The sequence below is a fragment of the Panthera pardus genome, unplaced genomic scaffold (genome assembly GCF_024362965.1).
Source record: "Panthera pardus isolate Hobbes unplaced genomic scaffold, ASM2436296v1 HiC_scaffold_13, whole genome shotgun sequence".
NCBI classification, from domain to species: domain Eukaryota; kingdom Metazoa; phylum Chordata; class Mammalia; order Carnivora; family Felidae; genus Panthera; species Panthera pardus.
In genome coordinates, this window is record NW_026526688.1 from 36,359,499 (window position 1) to 36,383,805 (window position 24,307).

Sequence of the window (24,307 nt, forward strand, 5' to 3'; positions counted from 1 at the left end):
CCTCTCAGAAACCCCCTTCTGAGGCAGCCCCTGTGAGGTGGTAGTAGGGGAGGTTTGGGGATATCAGGGGAGGAACTGAAGGAACAGGCAGCCTCTCTCCCTGCCCCTCTGCACAGTGGCTTAGGTGATAAACTGCTTATCCTCAGGTTGTCTCCCTGAGCCGAATGCAGAAGTGTGTTATTTAAATTTCAAAATCACATTCTTCTTCTAACAGCTGTCAGAGTCTCTGAGTGTCAACGAAAATTGGGCTTTAGCTGCAGCTCTGTCACCTCTTACACCTTCCCTTTCAGGAAGAATTCATCTGGTGGCCAGGGAGAGCTGGTATGGGGCGGGGCAGACAGGGACTGTGGGGACAGGGAGAGGGGAGGTGACTAGGTGGATGGGGTCAGGTGAGCAGTGACTCTGCCATGCTGAGCAGCAGGTGGGAGCACCTGGGAGGAGGCCAGCCTCCCCATCAAGGGGTGCCAAGGCGTTTCCCCCTTGTGTTTCATTTCTTCCCCTCTCCTATCAGTGCTGGTGACTCGGGGTCCTGTCATTGGGTGGGAGGATTTGCTTGTACTAAGGTGTGAGCGGGGTGTGTTGGTGACTTCATGTTTCATTGTCTTTGTGTCCAAAGAAGAAATTGGTATGAGAAGAAGGCAAGAAGGAAAGAATGAGTAGAACAGGAGAGAACAAAGTTTAACCCCAAGGAAACGCTTTGTAATGGTAAAATTTGACATGTCATGGTTGGGACGAGGCTTTTGGGGTGAAGACATTTTCTGGTACTTCTAAAACAATATCTCCCAGGGGCACCTACTTGTTTCCCCTTGGGTATATAAGCCAGGCTCTGCCAGCAGTGGGGATGTGGGGTGGTTCTGGGCTGGGTCTCTGCTCTTGAGAGGCTCTCAGATGGCTCTGCAAGGTTCTGTCTCCCTCTCCACCCCCTGAGCACGCTCCTGGCTTAGCCATGAACTATACTCACCTGATTTATCCTGGTGGAAGGCAGGTTTTGGGTAACTGCCCTGGGAATGCCTCTTCCAACCATATCTGTTGATGCGCTCCTTTAACCCCTAGGCTGTTGAAAGAAAGGAACAGGTTTGACTGGGGTCAGAGTGTGTGGAGGGAGGTGTGTGTGTGCATGCGTGTGCGCATGTGCACTGTGAGCATGTTATGTGTTTGTGGAATGTGTGTATGAATTGGTATGTGTATGCATATGTGGGGTGGTATGTGTGTGTGAGGTGTGTGGGGGTGTGTGTGTTTGTGTGGTTGTATGGAGTGGTATGTATGTATGAGGTGGGGTGTGTGTGTGTGTGTGTGTGTGTGTGTGTGTGTGTGTGTATGTTGTGCCTGAGTGGGAATGAAAAAGTGGAGGGGGTGATGTGGCCCTTCTGTCAGGGGAACAATCACTGCCCTCAGCCCTCTTTTCTACCTCCTAGGGAAGCCCTGAGAACACTGGTGCAGGGGTGAATACAGAGGGACATTAGAGGATGGGAAGGCTATCTTCACGTGATTAACAAAAATAATTAGTGGACTAAACCTCTGTATGTGTATTTTGGGGCTTCCTACAGTGTGGAGGTTATGTCATCTTCTGGATGCTTCTGTCCCCTCCTGCAGAAGCAGTGTGTATGTGAATTCATTCTTAGACTCCAGGAAAATCCCTTGGGTGCTGTGCCCTGTTCTAGGTGCTGGGGAAATGTCAGTGAACAAACAAGGCAAGGGAGACTGTTGCTCTTCTGGAGCTTATTTCGATTAACCTGAGACAGAGAAAAACAGAAAACAAGCCAACAAACAAATTAACAGTAACAACAGAAAGTGCTGAATGGCATGCAAGGATTAAATAGAAGGACAGGACAGAGGTGGCTGGTGGGTCATCCAGATTGGGAATGCCAAAGTCTGACTCCCTGGAAGGATCCAGCCATGGGAAGTCTGTGGAATGGCAGAGAGCACATCTAGGGAAAGGTCCCCAGGGCAGGACACTGTGAGGGAGGGTGGGGCCTGGGACCCAGCGAGTGAGGTGGAGGTGGTGGTTTGGGAGGTTGGGCACCTAGGTAGGCAGCGGCCAGATCACTGGGATGCTGCAGGTAAGTTAAGGACTGTGGATTTCATTTTAAGAGTGATGAGAAACCTTTCTAGGATTTTAGGCACTTGAGTAGCACAGTATGAGTTATGCTTTTTTAAAAAAATTTTTTTTAACGTTTATTTATTTTTGAGACAGAGAAAGACAGAGCATGAACGGGGGAGGGGCAGAGAGAGAGGAAGACACAGAATCGGAAGCAGGCTCCAGGCTCTGAGCCATCAGCCCAGAGCCTGACTCGGGGCTCGAACTCATGGACCGCGAGATCGTGACCTGAGCTGAAGTCGGACGCTTAACCGACTGAGCCACCCAGGCACCCCGAGTTATGCTTTTGAAAGCTTACTCTTGCGCTGTGGCAGAGTGGATCATGGGACAGGGAGGGGCATGGGCAGCGGTGGGAGCCAGAGAGCAATTAGAGGCTGTTGCACTGGCCAGAGTCCTAAGACAGTAGGGTGTATGATCTGGAATCTGTGGTGGCACAGAGCTAAGGACAACTGTGGTAATTTAGGCTTGAACAACAATGGGACTGCCATATATCAGGATGGGGAAGGGGGAGGAGAGTTCTCTGTCTGCCACAGTAGGCTGGAGATACTAGTCAGACCTTTAGACCTCTGTCTGGAAATGCCAAGTAGGCAGTTGGATGTAAGCCTGGAGTTCTGAGGAGAGGTTAGGGTTGATATATAGATTGAGAGTCGTTAGCATATAGATGGTGTTTAAAGCTCTGGACCCATGAGGTCACCTAGTGAGAGTGTGTGGACCGAGGGGGAGGTAGGTGGGGGCTCTCCAATGCAGAGGACGAAGAGCTAGCAGAGGAGGCTGAGATGAAGGCCAGTGCGAAGGGTACCAGGGGGAGCCAAGAAAAGCACGGGTCTCAGGAGAGAGGAAGGGGTAAGACATGCTAAATGTAGCCAAGAGGTCAAGTTAGGAATGTTTCGAGACATGACCATGGCATTCGGCAGCATGGGGGTCACTAATGACCTTGACCGGAGTGTCCTTAGTGGGGCTGTGGGTTGGAAGCTTGATTTGGAGAGGATGGAAAAGAGGATGTGAGGTAGCAAGGTAAAAACAGCAACTGTAGGTGGCTTTTGGAATTTCTTGTGAAGAAGGACTTCTTATGGTGAGAAGAGTTTATTTCATAATCATTAAAAAAATTTAGCTTATGGTTGGTGCTTCCAATCCTGCATCCATTCACCAAAAATAAAAAATGCTGATGAAGGTACAGGTGAATCACATCAATATGAAATGCCTCAATTTTGGCTTTTAATTGTTATAAATACAGAATTAAAGCTGATATGCTGTTGTGGGAACTGGTGTGAGCATGGTAAAAATCCTAATTAAACAAACAAACCCACCCAAACTACATTTAAAAAGACGTATAACCCTCAAAAGTGGCTGAAAAAGTCCCTTAAAGTGTGAAATAATGAAATTTTAATTTTTAATTGCTTAAAACACAAAATTAAGCCTAATATGCCTTTTGAAGAATTGGAGAAAGCATACCAACAGTGGTTAAGATTTGACAAAATATAAAATGATATTCAAAAAGCAATCGATTTTGGAATCGATTTTCAGTGAATTTGCCATTCATCAAATTGACTTTTGGTGTGTTGGTCTGCTTCCAAAAATACAGCTGACCCTGGAGGATGCTGGGGTAGCTGTGTGTTGTGTGGGGATGGAGGTGAGGGGAGAGTCCCAGAGAAGGTTGAGGATATAAGGTGGGGAGCCTGGACTAGCACTGCCACTTGGTGGGGGGCGGGGGGAGGCACCCTGAGCGGTGGGGGGAATGAAGGTTGCGGTCCCGCTGGGTCCCTGGGCCTTGAGTGAGGACAGAGGACTGGCAGGCGAGGCATGCTGGGAGTGCAAGGTCATCTCTTGGGGAAGCTGACGGTATGCAGATGCATTCATGCGGATGGTATGGGGCTCCTGGCCACCGCTCCCAGCTGAGAGGAAGATCCTGGAGGTGGTGCTCTCTTAGGCTTCTGGATGAGCAGAGGGTGCTCTGAAGTCTGCCTCTTGCTCACCAGTGAGTGACTGGGGACCCTTCTATCTTTTGGGTGTCGTGTGTGAGCCTGGGGCAAGAGGTGCATGGGTTGGACTTCTTTTAGCAGGGTTATGTGCAAACAGAGATGTGGGGGAAGATCTTTCCAGCCGGGGAACACATTCTTAAACAAGCATTTATGGTGCATGTGCCATGGACTGGAAACTGTGTGAGGCATTTTTACCTACATTATCCAGTCTAATCTTTAGCATAGTCCTGTGTGTAGGCAGCCTGGGTGTTTTATCCTCATTTTGCAGGTGAGGAAAATGAGGCTCAAAGAGGTCACATAACCTGTCTGCACATGCTTGCTCTGATAGTTGTGCAGAGCCTCAACTGCCAGAGGCTGCTTGCCCCTGCCAGGTCCTCTGCTTCCCAGTTGGGCCAGAGTTCCTGCTCATAATCACCAGCCTGGCCCCCAGCAGGGACACTGTGAAGCCTGTGGAGCGAGCCTCAGGCCAAGGGTAATTTTCCATTTGTTACTTGATTATAATCTCTTCATTTCCACTAGAATGTAAGCTCCAGGAGGGCAGGAGCATTGCCGGTTTGGTTCATTTCTCCTAGCAGTGCTTTACATGTAGTGAGTGCTCCGTGTTGGGAAAATCAGGGAATCTTGAGTGGTGGCTGGGTGTGGATGGCCTCATGAGGCTGAGGGGTGTGGAGGTGATGGTGCAGATGGCTATAGCCCAACAGGGAAGATGGGCTCCCCTTAGCTCCCACCTTTCCTGCCTTCCATCCATCCCTATTTAGTTTGTTTTGTTGACATCTCATTGTTGATGGCCTCTCTGCTCACCCTTATGTCCCTAATTATTTGGACTCAGTTGACTGTCCTTTTCTTTGAAGTTCTTGTCTTGGCTTCCATGACACCAGTGTCTCCTGACTTTCCACCACCTCCCAATGTCCACTACATGATGATGTCCAAGGCTTTGTCCTGACCCCTTTCCTCTTCTTTATTGTCACCCTCAAACTAGGCAACCTCATTTAGTCTTATGACACTAAATAGCTTCCATGTCAGTCATGGTATTTTATGCCTCTCGCTCAGATGTACCTTCTGCAATCCAGACTCATTGATTCTTCTGCCTTTTCAGTATCTCCACTTGGACATCTAGTAGGCATCTCAAACTTCAGTGAAAACAGAATTATGTGTTCAGTTCTGCCCTCCTTCTCCCCTTTAGGTCTTGCCTGTTTCACAAAGTGATTCCACCATCTACCTGGTGCTCCGGCCCAAAACTTCAGAGTTTTCCAGGATTTCTTTTTCTTCCTATTCAGCATCTGACCCATCCTGTTGGTTTTCTCTCTAAGTTATTTGCCGAATGGGCTCAGTTTTTGACATCTTTGTAGTTACCACTCTACCTAGACCACCACCTGTGGCTTCTTCTTTCACTTTTGCTTCATTAAGGAAGCTCCAGCCACTTTATGTTTCCTTTTGCCTATGAACACACCAAGGTCATGCTTGTCTCAGGACCTTTGCACCTGCTTTTCCTTTTGCTTGGGATTCTCTTACTTTGGATTTTTTGCACATTTTACTCCTGCCCATCATTCTATCTCAACTTGGATGTTACCTCCTAGGACAGCCCCTTCCAGACCCCAGTCATTCTCTTCTGAATTTCCTTATGTATTTTCTTCATGGCATTTATCAGCACTTTATTTTTGTTTTTAATTTTTTTAATGTTTATTTATTTGTGTGTGAGAGAGACACACACACAGTGCAAGTGGGGGAGGGACAGAGAGAGGGAGACACAGAATCTGAAGCAAGCTCCAGGCTCTGAGCTGTCAGCACAGAGCCCGATGCGGGGCTTGAACCCACAAACTGTGAGATCATGACCTGAGCCAAAGTCGGATGCCCAACCAACTGAGCCACCCAGGTGACCCATCAGCACTTTAAATTACCTTACTATTTATATGTTTATTACTGGTCTTTCACTAGACTGAAAGCCTCTGGAGGGAAGGGACTCTGTCTTTCCAGTTCGCAGCTGGATTTCTAGAGCATGTGGTCAGTATCTGAAAATATTTGTTGACTGACAGCTGTGTGACTGACTGGCAGTTGATAGGAAATTGGGGGCTGTGCATGAAGGCAGCCAGTGTGGCTGTGACCCCTGTATATATGAACGTGTTTCTGTGTGTATACATGCTGTGTTTGCATGGGGCCAGGGTAGACTCCTTTTAGCCTGTTTCCAAACGAGGTGGGATGGGAGGTTTCTCACTCCCTGCAGCCGTCAGAGTCTTATACTTGTGTGGGTGCCCAGGGGCTCAGTGTGGACTTGGGGCTGGACATTGCAGCTGGAAAAGGGGTTAGGGGCAAGCAACCAGTCTGGCAGATTCCTGGAAGGCCAGAAAGGGAGCAGAAACACCTGAGGACCCATTAGCCTGCAAGTATCATAGAATGGTGAGCATCTTATTTCTGTTCCCATGGGGAGAGGCCTGTTGGTTGTTAGAAAGTCTACCTTGATGAGCTTCTTGTTTGGGTAGTGGGGGGTGAAGCCCCAGAAGGCATGCTCTACAAATTGCCTTCTGCTGAGGGTGGGCTTGGTAAATGGTGTGCTGGGTGGGATGTGTGCATATTTGAGGAATGGGCATTGGCAACTCAGCCTGTGCTCCAAGTCAGTGGTTCTGCAACTTTGGAAGGCAGCCTCAGAGTCACAGGGCAGCTTGTGAAATCCAGATTCCTAGGGACCAGCCATAGAGCTCTTGACAGAAAGGCATGGGGCCTGTGCATTTGCGTGTAACAGGCACTTCAAGTGACTCAACCAATGCAATGAAATTTAAGAACCTTGACTGTAAATCAGTTACTTCCCTCCCGCTGACCAGACCAACCAGACTGACCAGGCACACTGCTGAGGGAATGGGAGATGGGCATAAGAATAAATACTTTAATTTTATTTTGTTTAATTAATTAATTAATTAACTATTTTTATTTTAGAGAGAGAGTGTGTGAGTGGGGGTGGGGCAGGGAGAGAAGGAGAGGGAGAGACTCCCAAGCAGGCTCCATGCTGTCAGCACAAAGCCCGATGCGGGGCTCAATCTCATGACTTGAGCCCAAATCAAGAGTCAGATGCTCAACCAACTGAGCCACCCAGTGTTGTTATTTTAATAGCAGTGCATTTTAACACATAGTAGAAAAATGCAGAACTAACATAGATGTTATCATTTAGGACAAATCCGGGTAGGTATTGAAAAATTTAAAAAAGTGAGTCAATTGAGAAATTTAAAGATTTCATTTGAGAATTAAGAGATTTGAAAGAGAAATTTGACTGCTGTGTGGTGAGCCCATCTCCATATGGTGTCACACGGATATTTTAAAGATACCAGTTTGACGATCCAGGGACACATGGTCTTTGGCTCAGGGGAGCCCCCCAGGAGGGAAGAGGGGAGGTGGGTGAGGCTTCGCTGGGGTGAGGGAGCCCTTCTGCAGTTGTTTCCTGGCCCTGCTGTCACGGAGGGACAGGAAGGGAAGGGCGTGAAGGGCGTGAAAAAGCCAAGCCGTGTCCCCAGGGGCTGGAGCTGGGAGGCTGAGTTCACTGCGGTTTTGGAAAAGTACCAGGCATGGTTCAATCCCCACTCACACACCCTGAGGCAGCTGTTTCTCATCTACTCCTTGGCCCAGCTGGGCTCCTCTCGGCAGGCGTGGGAGACCCGCGTGGGTAGGAGCAGAGTGAGTGTGGAGAGCTGGCTGGCCCAGGCCTACGATGAACTTCTAGTTCCTGGGTCCTTCTCAGCTCCTGTGTGGTGTCTGTGGGGGACGGAGAGGTGGGGTAGCAGGGGCCTCCCTCCCTGCCCTTTGCACATTTTAGTTCAGGGGCTCAGGCCCACACTGGGTGAGGCTATTGTTTGCAATCCAGCATTTCTCCTTCCTCCCCCAGTAGGGGTTCCTGAAGAGAAAACAAAGCCTTCTGAACCCATGGGAGGGGCGCTCAGTGGTGAAGGAGAGACAGTGGATGTGGGAAGGGGCTGTCTGGTGGGCTTGCCTTTCCCCGGCACATATCTCCTCACTGGTAGGGAAAGCCGTGCTTGGGCCAGCTTCTGGGGCCGTTCTCCACAGGCCCGGTACCTGCTCAGGGAGGATCAGAAGGGGCATCTTCCCTGTAACTAGGCAATTGCTGTTACTGTTGCCACATTTATTGTTTTTTTTTTTTTTTTTTCTAGGAAATTTACCAAGTTTTGGCCCAGGGGTTTACATTTCCCACCCTCCTAGCACAAGCTTTCACTATTCAGACTACAAATGGAAGGCACTGAGGCTGTAATTACAGCGGCATTAGCTCAGGAACACGCTGAGAGGAGCAGGAACAGGGCACCTGGGGAACCTAAAAGCAGCCGCGGGCCTAAATTAGCTGCTGCTCCGCGTGCGTTGTCGCCCTGCTCCTCTTTGGGGGCCCCCTCCATCCTCACTCTCTGCTCTCCTCCACCTCCGCCCCAGGCTGCTTTGCTTGCTCTTCCCCTCTGCCCGCCAGCATCCTGACAGGTGCAAGAAACACAGAAGAACAACCTGGCTGGTGTAGAGGTGGTGCCCCCAGAATAGTCTTTGTGTGGACGTGTGTCCTTGGATCTCGATGCGGGCAGGCTGGTTTGGCTGCAGCTTAGGGGACAGCTTGGGAGGCCGCACCCCACCGGGGACAAGCTCTCGCTGTGCTCTCCTGGGCCTCACTTTCGGTCTCTGTGTCCAGGCATCCTGAATTGCTGTCAGGTCCTCCCAGCTGTTGCCCCAGCTCTTTGTTCCCTTGGCCTGGGACCCCGTTCCTACTCTTTTTGCTTCCTCTGACTCATCCTGTAGGTTTAGCCGAGATGTCACTGCTTCTGTGACCCCTGGTCTGGGCAGGATGCTTTCCTCTCTGCTGCTACAGCACCTTGACTTCCCTGATGCACAGCTTAGCACTGCCATGGGCCACTCCCCTGTCTCCAGCTGGGTCTCTGGGGAAGTGCTTGCACCTAGTAGGCCTTTAGTAAAGAGTTGAAAACCAACCTTGATTCCTTTTTGGCCTTAATCCCCCTTTTGCTTTCACAACAAGAAGAGAGGGAACTTTCTCTGCCATTCTAGGGCTGTTGTTGGCAGGGTGTTGAGGTGAGGCCCAGTCTTCATCCATTGTCTCCTGACTTTCACATCTGAGTCCTTCTGGACTGGGCCCTTACACTGATACTTGATTAGACATGGCCTTGTATTGACCACTGTTGCTGGCTCCACATCAGTTTGGCTTCTTTAATAGTATTAGCCAACAACTTCTAAGTACTTGTTACGTATTAGATATTGTTCTAAGTACATTTTTTCTTTCACTCGTCAAATTTGCATTCAACACCTACCATGTACCAGGCATTGGGAAGTATGGATATGGCAGTAAGTACAACCAATAAAGCCCCTGCTTTCAAATGGAGTTTATATGTAACACAAACAAATGACTAAGGAAGTGTATACTCTGGCAGATGATGATGAGTTGTGGGAAAAAGAGATCAGAGAAAGGGTAAAGGGAGTGACTTCTTGTTACGTATATGGTCGGAAAGGATTCACAGATAAGGTAACATTTGAGCAGAGACCTGAAAGAAGTGAGGAAAGGTCATGGAGGAGAGCTTTCCAGGAAGCGGAAGCAGAAAGTGCGAAGGCCCTGAGGTCAGGGCACATTCCAGGAAAAGCAAGGAGGCCAGTGTGGCTGGAATGGAGGAAGTGACCAGGAGGAGGAGGTGAGGTCACATAGAGCAGTGCTGGCTAACAGAAATATGAGTCATCTATATAATTCTAAGTGTTCTAATAGCCACATTAAAAAAGTAAAAAGAAGCAAGTAAAATTAATTTTAACCATACATTTGCTTAATATATTTTCAGAATATTATTGATTCAATATATAATCAAACTAAAAAATTATTAATGAAATGCTTTATTATTTTTTTTCTTAGTGAATCTTCAAAATCTGGAGTGTATTTTCAAAATCTGGTGTGGACATCTCATTTTGGGTTTAGCCACGTTTCAGGTTCAATGGCCACATGTGGCTAGTGGCTACCATATTGGACAGCTCAGATATAGGGCCTTGAAGACCAGGCCCAAGCCTCTGAATGAGGGGAAGCCATAGGAAGCTTTGAGGCCTAGGAGCATTATCTCTCTGCCTTATGTTCTAGAAGGTTCATTCCAGCTGCGATGAGAGGATTGTTTTGAGGCAGGGGGTGGGGTGGGTGCGAGGATAGAGCAGGGAGCCTAGGAAGGAGGCTCTTGCCAGGATGTGGTGATGATGGCTTGGACCACACTGGGAGCAGCGGTGGCGGTGAGAAGTGGTTGGATCCTGGATGTATTCTGGAGGTGGAACTGGTTGGTTTTTCTGACATGGTGTGTGAATGAGAGAGGAGTCAAGGGAGTACCTAGAATTTTAGCCTGAGCTAGTGGGAGGGTGAGTTGTTTTCATACAGATGAGGGGAACTGGGGTGGGGGAACAGCATTGGGGGGAATGTGCGGGTTTGGTTTGGGGCCTGTTAAGGTTGAGATGCAGTGTCAGCCTTTCAGGTAGAGTGGGCAAGTAAACAGGCAGCTGGACGTGTGAATCTTGTACTCACGGGGAGGCTTGGCTGGGGACAAGCCATGAGTGCCCTGGGAAGTGGGTGCACATAGAGAAGAGGGGCTGAGCCCTGGAGGAAAAGGTGGATAGTTGTGAAGGTGAATGCAGGGTGGCAGCAGGAAGCCCAGTGGAGAGGGCAAGACTGTGAGGAAAGAGGGCCAGATGGGGTAACCTGCTGTGTCTAGTGTCCAGATGGGCTGAGGAGGAGGAAGCCCCAGGATCCCTGACCACTGGCAAGAGGGGGAAGCAGACGCTAGGCTGCAGTGGGTTCAGGTGAGACCAGAAGGGGAGAAAGAGATCGCTGGTATGGATGACTCCTTTGAGAGCTTTTGCTCTAAAGGAGAGCAGAAAAATAGGATTACCTTAATGGTGGCTATATGGTCACAAGGAGGCTTTTTTCCCTTAAAGATGGGTGATATAGTAGCTGATGGGGATGATCTAGTAGACAGAGCAAAATTATCATGCAGGAGAGAGGAAAAAATGAGCTATCTCATTCACACTCACAACCGTGCTATGTGGTAGGTATTATTTTGCAGATGGGGAAACTGAGGCAAAGGAAGATTCAGTCATTTGTCCAAAACTGTACAGCTAGTAAGTAGCAGGGCCAGGAGTTGAATACAGATGGCTCAGTTCTATAACACCCAGTCTTAACTGCTATGCTACTGCTTCTTGGTTTCCTAGCTAGATTTGTGAGCTCTTTGAGAATGGGGCCTCCTCTTACACGTTTCTAGCTGACACAGCACCTAGCCAAGAGAGGGCTGTGCAGAGGTGGGGTTTGCTAGATCTTTAATGACCAAGAGACCTGAACACCAGGAATGGTGCTGGGAATGCTCGGACACCTGGGCTGGCCACGGGAGGCGGGGTGTGGGGCATGGTGTTAGCTTGCCTCAGTTTGCATCCTTCCCACCACCTCCCAGGACCTTGCATGAAGTGGATGGTGCTCAGTAAATACAGGCTAGATGAAGAATGAGTGAAAAGGCTAAGGCTCTTCCATCCTAAAACCTAAGCTGAAGATTCTTCTGGTGTACACAGTGTTGGCATGACCTGGTTCCTGCTCTGGTTTACCACCAGTGTCTGGGTGGCCTTGCCCACTCAGTGCATCAGTTTCCTTAGCTGTAAAATCAAGAGGTAGGGCTAGGTGGTCTCCCATCTGGCTCTCCCCAGAATGTCTCAGGTGGGCATGTATGGGCTGGATTCCTGCCTCCCTCCAGTCTGTCATCAGGATGGACAAGAGGCACTGTGGGTGGTGTCAGCTGGCAGTGGAGGGTCAGGTGGTCCTTAGAAGAGCCGAGACTTGTGGGATGGGGTAGCCAGCACAAAGGGAGCTTTACAGATTGTGGGAATCCTGCTTTGTGTCCAAGACATCTCACTGCAATGGCAGAGCTCAAAGCCATGGTGCTAACGGCCGAGTCCTAACATCTAGTACATGTGCCCTTTAGCTGGTTATGCGCTCAGCCCCATTAGAGTCTGAGGCTGGACTTCAGCCTCTTACCTCTACTGCCGGGGCTCCCACCTGGAGCTTCCTTTTTAGGAGTTCTCCATGCTAACTAGCTGCTGTAGCACCCCTGCCATGTGGCATTTTGAAATGTGTAGGGACAGTTTTCAGTGGTCCTGTGGTGGGGGTGAGGGTGGTGGTAGTGGTGGCTGCTGAAGATCCCATGATGAGAATTGTCCCTCCCTAAATGCCAGCAGTACCCAGAGCAGAAGCCTGTTCAAGTGTGCCATTGCAGGGTGCTCAGGGGCCTGGGAGCCCATCTTGCCTCAACTGCCACTCAGTTGTGTGATCGTGAACCAGTCATTTTATTTCCCATTATCTACTTTTGTGAACAGGGCATGAACACCTACCTAGTTGCTTGCCTTTAAAAAAAAATGTTTATTTTTTTATTTTGAGAGAGAGAGAGAGAGAGAGAGCAGGCATACCCGAGTCGGGGAGGGACAGAGAGAGAGGAAGAGAGAGAATCCCAAGCAGGCTCCACAGTGTCAGCAAAGAGCTGGGTGGCTTTATCTCACAAACCGTGACATCATGACCTGTGCTGGAATCAAGAGTCAGACACTTAACCCACTGAGCAACCCACTCCCCGCTAGTTGCTTGCCTTTTGGGTCGTGGTAAGTTTTAAATGAGCCTGGATTAACATTCCTCATCATCTTGACTCACCACAGGTAAGGCTGGCTGTGCACCAGGTGCTGTCCTAAGCTGTGTATTCCCCCATTTTAATCCTTAGTGCCTGTTGGGTGACCCGTTTCACGGAGAAGGAAACTGAGGTAGAGGGCATCTTGAACCCTGGGAGGTGTGCCCAGTGGGCCTGTGGCGGTGGTCTTCCCGTGCCCCAGCAGGCCCGTGACCTCCCTTTCCTTCACCCCCAGGGACAGGGGCAGACCCGGTGGCCAGTGCCAAGAGCAACCACTGCCTGGATGCCGCCAAGGCCTGCAACCTGAACGACAACTGCAAGAAGCTGCGCTCCTCCTACATCTCCATCTGCAACCGCGAGATCTCTCCCGCGGAGCGCTGCAACCGCCGCAAGTGCCACAAGGCCCTGCGCCAGTTCTTCGACCGCGTGCCGGGCGAGTACACCTACCGCATGCTCTTCTGCTCCTGCCGAGACCGGGCGTGCGCCGAGCGCCGCCGGCAGACCATCCTGCCCAGCTGCTCCTATGAGGACAAGGAGAAGCCCAACTGCCTGGATCTCCGCGGCGTGTGCCGCACCGACCACCTGTGCCGGTATGCCCGCCCGCAGCCCCCGCTCCGCGCTCCCGGGCCCTGGCGTGCGCGCGCAGACACCTGGCGTCCACTTGCTCATTCTGACCCGCGTTTACGGTTTGTCTGCCTTCTCTGTGTTCACTCGTGCTTAGCACTGTGGGAATCCATGGTGAACAACCCAGCGAGCATAGAATTTCATAGACCCTAGAGCCTGCTGGGCTGAGAAGGGACCTTCAGTGAATTCGGCCCCACTCCTGAAGGAAACCGCCACCTCATGTCCCATTGAGGTCATGTGGCGGGCAGGATGGGGCCCTCCTAACTCGCAGAGGCAGCTCCTTACACACGGAGAGCTGAGCCAGTCTGGTGCTGGGGCAGGGTGTGGGTTTGAGTCTGACTGCCCAGGTTCGACTTTTCTACTTACTAGCTGTGTGACTCCGAGCAAGTTGTAAAAATTTCCCGAGTCGCTGCCATTCCTTCACCTGTGAACAGGAGTAAAAATGTCCACATTCGGTTATTGTGAGGATTAGGTGACATGATGTGTGTCGGAAGCTTAGCACAGAGCCTGGTGTATACTCCATTTTAATAAGCATAGGCTGATTATTAGCAAGGTTTTTTTCAGTTGTCATTACCGTGAGTTGAAATTTGCTTCTGTATAGTTCTTATGTCTTCCCTGTTTGTTGTTAAGCATTTGTTGAGTCCCTGTTGCACCCAGTGCTCAGTTCTAAGACCTGGGTGTGCAGAGGTGAACATTGTGCTCTCTGAGGAACAGCCTGTCCAGAAGGGGACGCAGACAAAGCAGGGATCCCAGTGCAGTGGCTCTCAGATGAGGCAGCATGGGGTAGGGACATCTGCTTTAGTCTGGGGCTCTAGAGAAGGGGGCCTTGAGCTAAACCTTGAAAAATGAGAAGGTGAAAGCTAGGGAATGTGTCAGCTGGAAAAGCATATGCAAAAGGCTGGAGGGTAGGAGAGAACCTGGCCTCATGGGGAACTGCAGATGGTGGGTGCACATGGAGTGTGGGTTGTGAGGTGGGGAGGCCACAGGTGGGGCTGCTGCAGAAATAGAGGCCATGGTGGTGCAGAGATATTCAGAGATTGCTTACTGTGTCCTGGATGCTGGTTTATTATGTGGTTTGTCTAATTTAATTCTCACAACAAAACTACCGGTAGATAACTATTATCATCTTTATCTGTCAAAAGAGGAAATAGAGACATAGAAGGTAGCTTGCCTAAGGTCACACAGCTCATACATTTCAGAGCTGGGATCCATCCATCCACACTGCTTTTTCCACTGTAGCATCCTGGACTGGACTCAGATAGTGGCTGTAGGAATGAACAGAAGTGTATCATTTCAGATATGATTGGTAAGTAGACTTGACAGGACTGGGTGATTGGTTGAAAGTTCCCTGGAGGCAGAAGTCATTTCTGTTTTGTTTACTCCATACCTCGTCCTACATGTAAAGCCTGGCACATGGTGAGCACTCCACAGACGTTTCTTGAATGGATAAATGAACGGTGACCACTATGTTTCCTAGTTAAGTAATTATGAGATGAAGGAGCCATTCAGTGTGTGTGGGGGTTTTGGGTGTGTAGCATTTGAGGTGCCTGGAGGACCATTGCCATGCCCCAGGCAATGTCTGGGGCATGCTCAGTAAAGAGGCTGGAGTGGAGAAGTGGGTTTGGGAGTTGCTGGGCACCTCGTTGGTGATTAAAGCCCCAGCAGTGAGTGAAATGGTGCAGGGTGGATTGGTGGAGCCCAAGAGGGAGTCTAGGCTGGAGAGGCCTACAGATTTGGGCATCCTCAGTGTTTAGGTGATGAGAGAAGCCTTTGGTGTGGATAGTGAGGCAGAACTCTTCTGGAAATACCATTTATTCAGGGAGGGGCAAAGGAAGTGGGGCTTGTGGCAGGGAGGCTTGGAGGGTGGAAGGATAGCCAGGAGGAAGTGGGCCAGAATCCAGGAGAGAGAGGTTCCTGAGGGAGGGGGTGACTGAGACATGGTGCCTCATGGTGTGTACATGTGTGTACAAGAGAGTATGTGAGTGTGCCTGTGAGGAAGTGTGAGAGTGTGTACGTGGGGGGGGCGTATGGATGTGTGTGAGTTTGAGAGTGCATGAGTGTGAGAGGGAGTGTGTGAATCTGTGTGAGTGAGTGAGTGGCGGGTGGAAACCAGCTGTAGTTGGTTCAGGCATGGCAGGAGGCAGAAGTGGAGGCAAACCCTCTTGTTGAGGACATGCACGCACAGGAGAGAGAGAGACACACACACACCCCGTGATAGAGGCTGCAGGGGGAAGAGAGGCCTCTTTCTACCATGGGAGTGCTGGTGGGGGGGGTCGTGTTCGATGAAGGGGAAATGCTATTTTGGTTTGGAAAACAAGCACTGCCTGAGTTCAGAGACAGGCCTGATCCCAAGAGCTCGCTGCAGGGCTTGGGAAAGCTGTGAAGATGGTAGGCTTTTCTCTTTTGTTTACTTAAAAAAAATAGGCCTTGTCACTTACAGACACTGATTGAGGTGATTTAAAACAAACCACACATACAACAAGAGGATGGTTAGAGGCAGAAATCCAGGGCCCTGCAAAGGAAGTCGGGAGCCAGTGCCTCAGGTGTGCGATCTAGCAGTCACTGAGCTGGAGCTCTGTGCCTCGTGGTGGCTGGGATAAAGTGGGACCATGATGACCCACACGAGTTCCAGAGCACACTGGAAGGGAGCATGGTAGTTCTTGAATGCACATAACATCCTCTCCTTCTTCTAAGTGCTGACATGACCCACCAGGCTGTTACACATAGTGTATGTGGAATGACAGATGGATTAGGAGCTGGGCCTGGGAGGGAACTGGAGGGCCAACCTGAGTCCAAGTCCAGTGACGACAGGCTGGAACATGCAGGAGCCTGTGCGCACCTGTGGGCCAGGTGCACCAAGGCCAGCGGACGAGCCGGCCTCAGCCGTCACCATGAGGAGCCGTAGCAGACAAGCCACAAGAGCACCAGCATCCCCTTCATGAGTCCTGTGTTAAGGGAGGACAGTGTGTGTGGTTCCTCAATGTGGGGGTGGGGGAGGTCCATGGTCCTGAGTGAGATGGGGGGAGTTGAGAGCAGGATAATTTCAGGCTTCTAGAACATCTGTGTCTGTTTAAAGAGCCAGAGGGATTTTTTTGTTTCTTATTCCAGGGGTGGGGGAAGCCAGAAACAGGAGATGGGGATTAAGCCTCATATTGTAGAACCAGAAGGGGTGTTTCAATGAGATTAACGGTTGAGAGAGTCTGGAATGAGGCGTCCCTGGAGCTAAGGGCTGACAGCCTCTGAGAGGCACTAAGCCAACTGGAGGAGGCTCCATGCAACAGGACATAAATTTAGACAGCGATCGCAGGACCCGCCAACAGTGCAGTCTCTAGATGTTTGAATTCGGTCAAGTGTTGAAGTTCTAGGTGCCCCAGGATGAGGTGACAGGGTGAGCTCTCGGTCTAGAACCAGGGCATTCCTCTAACCCTCCCTGCCCAGCTCCCATTCCTGAACAGATTTAAAGTGTGGTCCTGAAAGTGGTAGGACAGGGCTGAAGGAGGATCTGCATCCAGGATGGGGCTGGCAGGGCCTGGGGGTTATAAAAGCCTGGCCAGGTGTTCTCTAGGGAGCTTTGCCTATGACTCAGAGCTGAGGCTTGAGGTACAATGGGGTGAAACAGATTGATAGGTGGTGGGTGGAAGTGGTCACCGTGGTCACCCTAGAGCTGGCAGACCTGCCCCTGGTCTCCTGAGTGGTCCCGGGTGGGCCATTTCACTCCTCATGCCCTTGGTTTCTTCATTGATCACGTAGGGATGCTCACCAGTCTGCAAGGACCCTTCCCAGGTCTGTGAGTCTGGGTTTGGGGGCCGCTTTCTCCTCCTGCACCTCCACTTGAGGTATATTTCTGGGGAGATGAGCTCTTGGCACAAGAGAATACAACAGAGACCCCTTGTTGGGGTAGAAGGCATGGGAGGGCAGATTTGAAGGACCTAGGGACAGGCCTGGAAGGGGAGGAGTTGATGATTTTTCATGTTCTTGCAAGCCTGACTTACGGACCCATGGACCCTTTCCCCATGTCACAGAGGAGCCCAGGAGGTGATGGGTGGCTGGAGGGGGGCATGAAGAGAAGAGGTAGCCCAGACTTTGTTCTCCATATGCCTAGGGAGAAGCACCCTCCCTTTCTTGCCTAGCATTGGGTCCTTCCAGGTTTCTGCCCTCCAAGATAGGCACAGGTGGAAATCTTTACTGTGAAATGGGTGAACTCAGTGCGTGACGTTTGGATCAGGAAACGGAGACCCCAAGCCTTCCTTTCCTGGTCACTTTAATGGACAAAACTGGCTTTGATGGGGATCATGGGAAAGCTTCTTTGGGCTGACTCTTGGAGAATGAGGCTCTTGCTGGCAGGCATCTCTTGGGACATGCCTGGTGCTCCAGTGCTATAGCACCCAGTCCTCACTTTGCCAAGCCTGCCTGGCCCCCTTTGCTTTCCTGCTGGGGGAGTTGGGGCCTGGCTATGTTTCTCTCCGAGTGAATCTTGGCCCAGGATTCCTGGGGGACAGCTCTGCCAGAGCCCACCTCAACTGGCACTGCATTAAAGCAAGTCTGTTGATCTGCTTTGTGGCATACCCAGGGGCAGGCCTTGTACATCCCCAGTGTGATATTTAACAGACTCCACTGTGCCGTCTTATGAAATGTCACTAAACACAAGGTGTTGGAGTTTGAAGAAGCCTTTGGTTAAACAAGGACATCTCTGTGCTGGGGCCAGGGTTTATGGGAAGCACTTCTGAATCCTCCCCTGACTCTTTGGACCAGAATCAGCGTGGAAGCTTCCTGCTCCCTGGTTCCAACTGGCCCTGAATTTGAATGCTCTGTCTCTGGCTTTTGTCTGGTTTGTATCCCATGAGCCTTTAGAGCTGTAAACTTAAGTCCAGGAGAGGCTTTTCCTTTAAAAGTCTTCTGATACAGAGTCTGGAAAGCCCAGAGAATCTCTTGGAATGAATCCATGGAATTTGGCTGAATTCTCTCACCCTAGCCCCCCAATGGGCCATGACCTACTTTTTTTTTAACACAATCTTCTGATGTCTACTCTCCGCTTATACTTACTGCAAGGACAGTCTGGATTGTGTGTGTGTGTGTGTGTGTGTGTGTGTGTGTGTGTGTATGTGCCTGGGAAGCTGTGGGGAGGATGGTTATGTTGTCCTGTAAACTGTGTCCCTTTCAGGCCTCGTTTAGAAGAGGCCCTCTGAAATGCCCTGTTCCTCTTGGTCTGCCAAGAGGATATAAATAACTCGGTGCTGGCCCTGTGCCATGTCCTGGGCTGTAATTTAACCTCTGGGTGCTGAGGATGTGTATAAATAGATTCCAGCCTGGGGCTGCCCTGGCTGCCTGGGCCCCCTGTGCAGTGGACACTGTCCTTGTCCAGGAGGACTGCTGGGAAGGCAGAGGGGCTGGGGACCCCCCCCCCCCCCCAATCAAGGTTGTCCACAGGGAGCGGGGAGGAGTCTCTTCAGCAAGCTCAGCCTCTTGCCTCACTGGGGCATGTCTGGGGATGTAGGCAGTGTATGTGGACAGGTTTGCATTTGATTCTTGGCTCCTTGGGGTGGTCCCTCAGCTTCCTTTGGACTCTGTAGAATCTGTTGACTGATGCTTTCAGCGAGTTATCTCCATAAACAGCAGCAGGTGATTATTTGCATGGGGTGAATGGGCTCTGGGGCTTCCAAGCCTTCACTTCTTTTAAAGGAGAGGGTCTGGAATATCTTGAAATCATATACAAAGTTTTGTGTGTATGTTCCAGAGAGAAATGCATTGCTTTCATTAGATTCTTAAAGGGTTCCTTGATCTCTCAAAACTTAAGAACCTCTGCCTTGTCTAGATGGCCAGCTTGGATTGGCTGCCTGGAGGACTGTGAATGATTGATTAGCAATACCTGCTACAGGCACAGGAGGGGCACAGTGGCTGCCCTGCTGGAATCCAGCCAGTGTTCCTGGGCCCAGTGGGTCACCTGGAGCAGGAGGAATGCAGGTCTTAGGGCCATTGCTTTATTCATCTGACAACTATTTATTGATCATCCACTGTGGACCAGGTCTCATACTCAGATCAGAGAGTTCATGAAGTAGGTGGAGGTCCTTGTCCTCAGTTTGCTTATAGTACAGCGTCAGCACTCTGTTTGTTGCCTCTGCAGTGAGAATAGAGCCACACAATAAACTAGATGATAGCATTTCCACTCAGGTTCTCTTGACATCACAGTTCTGCTCTGCTACCTACCAGGTCTCCCCTGGGTCACTTTGGTAACAGTGAGAGCAGCCATACACATGAACCTGGCTTAGGGGTCTGCCCGGTCTTGAGCAGAGCTCAGAACCCCACATCCCAGTCTACCTCCAGAGCAAAGCTGTGCCCAGGAGTGCCATGGGGTAGAGACATCATCCTCTTCCTGAAGCAAACCTAACCAGCAAGGTTGCCAGTGGAGGGAAACGCTTTGTGTGGCAGCATCCTGGGATCTTCAACCTTGCCAGAGACACTGGGGATCCCATGCTGGCTCCTGCTGCTGGCCTTAGCAAGGGTCCTGCCCAAATGACTCCTCTTGGAATTTCCTGTGATACATTGAGACCAAGCTGGAATTTTGAACATTATTTTACTAAGGCTCTGGGAAAATAAACACGGTGAGAAGCTGCTGCCTAGACATCTAGTTTACATCTTCCGGCTTTGCCTGCTGCAGGGATATTAGCATGGCTGGGCAGAGAGTGCCTTTAACCTTTCCCATCCAGGGTAACTCTCTGGGCATCTGGGCTGCATAGAGCTCACGCCCCACAGAGATGTGGTGGTGCACCCCTTGTCTAGCTAAGGTCCCCTCTTGCAGAGTTCTGCACAAGAACCCCTCCAGTACTGGATGATTGGCAGGAGGAATGACCCATCTGGGAGAGATGCCACTATGCAGAGAGGATCAGAATATAAACCAGTAAGGTCTGTTCCTACCATAGGCATTACCTACGCTTGTGCGTGTGTTTGCTTAGATGGGACCAGGGCACACTTTCAGCTGCCATCATCTTGGTTGTGCCCTAGCATCCTTGATTATTTCCACTTCCACTCATTGATATGAGCTGTCTACTGGCTTGCAACTTAATATCTTAGGGTTGCTCTAACAAAATTCCATAGAAGGGGGTGGGGTGCTGAAACAGCAAACATCTTCTCACAGTTCTGGAGGCTGGAAGTCTGAGATCAGGGTAGCAGCATGGTTGAGCTCTTGGTGAGGGTCATGTCCTCAAGTGGCCTTCCTTGGAATGTGCACGCAGAGAGAGATCTGGTGTCTCTTCCTTTTTATATAAAGGCACAAATTCCATCATGGGGGTTCTACCCTCATGATCTAATTACCTCTTGGAAACTCTACCTCCAAATACCATCACACTGAGGATCAGGGTTTGAACATATCAGTTTGGAGGGACTTGAACATTCAGTCAATAGCATGAAGACTTACTCTTCATTCAAAGCCTGTTTGGTCCCCGTCTCCTAGCTATGTCTTCTACTGATGCTTTCTAGAACTTTGCTGTATACTTAATGTGGCACTGATCACATGACTTTCCTTTAGTACTGTGTCTCCCTAGTTAGGTCTCTGGTTTTGTTGTATTTTTATGTTACTACTCTGTTGACTTATTTAACAAATATTTATTGTATGTCAGGCACTGTGCTAGGCATGAGAACATGATAGAGATGGTCCCTGCACCCCTGGAGCTTATATAGTCTGATGGAGGAGATAGGAGTAAACAGATAAATATATAATTAACATTTGCAAAATGAGCAGGATGTAGAAATAGAGGATAATGGGGAAGGAGGGGAGAGCTACTTGGACAGGGGGCCAGGACAAATTTATCTGAGGAGGTGACATGTAACGGAGACATGACAAACGAGAAGCCATAGGTAAGACAAATGGGGGAGAACATTTCACGCAGAAGAAATAGCATGTGCAGAGGTTTGGAGGAGTGGGGGGTTTGCATTGCTGGGGAAATGAAAGAAAGCTGGCATGGCTGGAGCAGAAGGGACTCCGGGGGAGAAGAGCAGGAGCAAGTGGAGGGGCAGGCAGTGCCAGGTCACACAGGGCCTTGCAGGCCACGGCAAGGAGTTTGGGTTTTGTTGTAGATTGAAATGTAGTTGACATACAACATTACATCAGTTTCAGGTACGTGACATAATGATTTGACAGTTCCATACGTTATGCAGTGTTCATTATGGTAAGTGTAGTCATCCTGTGTCACCACACAAAGTTACTACAATATTATTGACCATATTCCCCGTGCTGTACATTACACCCCCATGACATATTTGTTTTATAACAAGGAATTTGGATTTTTTTCTGAGTGCAATTAAAGGAAGCTTTGAATCCAGCTAGTGACATTATTTAAATTGGGATATGAAAAGATGACTCTGGCTACTGTGTGGAGACCCAAGGGAGGGGGCAAGAATGGTCTCAAGCAGCCTGGGAAGTGGTTATCCTAGTATCACCAGACCAGAAGTGATGGCAGCTCAGGCCAGGGGGTGTCTGTGTGTAGAGAGATAAGTGGGCTGATGTGTGATGTTTGGAGATAGAAATGATATACCTTGATGTAGGAGTGAGGAGATGAAGGAATTCCAGGGTAACCTGCTGGCTTATGGCTTGAGCAGCTTGGTGTGTGACCGTGCCATTTTCCGAGATGGTGAAGGCTTGGATGGGAGATAAATCAGGAATTCCATTTTAGGCATGTTAATTTTGAGATGCCTTGGAGACATTCCTATCTGGAGCTTGACTGGGGTTATAAATTCTGAGGGTCATTAGCATATTTCTGGTATTCAAGGCTAAGGCAATGGACAGGGTCCCCCAGGGAGAGGCTGGTCTGGGCGGAGGCACTGAGAATGTGCCTGGCACCTGTAAGTGTCTGGTAAGGGGTTGGTGGTGTTATTATGATGTCCCAGGAGTCAGAAGGAGGTTTTTGAGAAAGAGGGAGTGGACGGCTGTGCCAGATGCTGTTGAGAAGTCCAGAAAGATGAGGACACACAGCTGACCATTGGATTTGGGAAAGTGGAAGGCACTGGTGACTTCTTCCACAGCAGTTTGGGTGAAGAGGTGATTACAGAAGCTTGATCAGAGCTATAGAAATGTTTGTCAGTTGGTTGGTCAGAGCTTCCTGGGAAAGATCCTCAAGGAAAGGGAGTGCGTGCAGCGTAGAGAGTTGCTCATCCGCCTGTTCAGTGAAGAAAGGGCCAAGGGGAACCCAATGCTGGTATGGCTTTGACAAGTGTAGGGTGGGGGTCACTGCCACCGTGAGCACTCTCAGGCCCTCTGCCATAACACCCTGTAGGTCCTAGGGCCACACCCTTGGCCAGGGTCAGTCTGTGATCCTGAGGCTGCCCAGCCTTGAAGATACAGTGTATGGTGTGGGCCCCATGTGCCTGATGGTCTTTGATGCGGACACATACACTGCAATGTGATTAGGACCCCAAACATCACACCTTCCATGTCCTCCCTGGGCTCTGAGGGGCAATGATATGGTTGCCACTGACTCAGCTTTTCTAGTTATGGCCAGAAGGGCCCTTAAATGTGGGAAGAGACTTTTTCTAAACCCCATGGTCTTCTGAATGACCTAGATGACCCACCTTCCTGGAGAAGATGGCCTGAGGCTGCCTGAGGAACCTTGCTTTTTCAGCCTTCTTCAGCCAGGAGGCATGCACTACAACACCAAGGAGTATTTGAGAGGTGCCCCTGGGGCTACCTGCATGGGCATTCCTCTCCGGCATTCAAGGGGCAGGATGTGGCTTTTTCCATGGTCAGCCAGGACATGTTCTTTGTCCTCCCGGGGTGGTATCCACAGGGATGAGGCAGTTCCCCTTCTTCCTAAGTAGCACTAGCCTGGTATCCTGGAGCTGGCTGTCTGCCTCAGGGCCCTTTTGGAGGTTCTTAGTGGAAGACTCACAGCTCTCATACAGGTGATTCTATTATCCCAGGGTCTCGAAGGCGAGTAAGCATATCACACTGCCGTTGGTGCCCTTATGCAGAGTAGAACCAGGACATTGGGCTATTAATGAAGGAGTCATAAGATACTCTTCATTGTGGAGCAGTAGGGAAATTTTGGGATAGCTGCTCACAGCCTGCCTTGCCCATGGTGTACTGCTTTAGTCTGGCAGGGGTCCTCCCGGGTGTGTGACTTCTCTTCCACCTGGCCCATGGCGGGTGCTCTCTGAGCACTGTGACATGCTCAAGAGAAGACTCCTCAGATGTATTCTTCACAGGGCAGCATGAAGCAGCTGGAGTCACAGTCCTAGCTTCAGATCCTCACCTAGCCAGTTGTGTGAGCTTGGGTAGGTTCAGAGCCTCACCTAGGCAGTTGTGTGAGCTTGGGCAGCTTTAACATCACGGAGCCTCTGGGTTCCTCATCAAAATAAGGACAGCAACGTGATTATGCCACATTGAAGCTTGGTAACCCATTCAACAGGGCTGCTCTGGGTGCTCAGCACCCAGGATGCTCAGGTAAATCACAGGCCTGCCTTGGTACTGGCTGAGATGTGGAGGGCTGGCCCCACTGAAGTTGGCGGGGGCCCTTGCGGAAGGCAGCTTTGGGGGATATCTGGGCTGAGTTAGAGGGGGGAATAGGTCTGTACAAGGAAGCAGGCCTCTGGTCCTTCCAGAGGGAATGCATGTGTTATAAAGTGGGGACCCTATGGAAGCACAGGGAAAGCAGTGTGATTTTCTCCAGAAGAAAACGGGACATCATGAAGTCTTTTAAGCAAGAGAGTGACATGATCCTGCCAGTGTTTTGGAAAGATTTCTTTTGCTGCTGTGTACACAATGGTCTGAGAAGAGTGAGGCTGGAGACTGGGAGTCCCACTGGGACCACATTCTGATGGGTCCTGGGGTCAGGCCAAGGCACAGGGTGAGTATGGAGGGGCTGGGTCACAGACACACTTCAGAGACCTTTAGAGGTCAGTTCCAGGGGACTTTAGGATAGGGACCCAAGGGAGTGAGGAGTCCATGGTCT

The 24,307-nt window shown here is 50.2% G+C and overlaps 1 protein-coding gene across 5 annotated transcripts in view; it reads left to right on the forward strand.

The window, feature by feature from the left end:
• The window catches only part of GFRA2 (GDNF family receptor alpha 2), a 100,646-nt gene that overhangs the window by 18,432 nt on the left and 57,907 nt on the right, over positions 1-24,307 (forward strand). For all 5 annotated transcript variants that reach the window (XR_002085122.2, XM_053900969.1, XM_053900968.1 and 2 more), the window contains one exon: positions 12,979-13,333. Coding sequence is in view for 4 of the 5 variants with exons in the window: in XM_053900969.1 (XP_053756944.1) it covers positions 12,979-13,333 (355 nt within the window). In the remaining variant the exon portion in view is untranslated. The remainder of the gene's footprint in view (positions 1-12,978; positions 13,334-24,307) is intronic.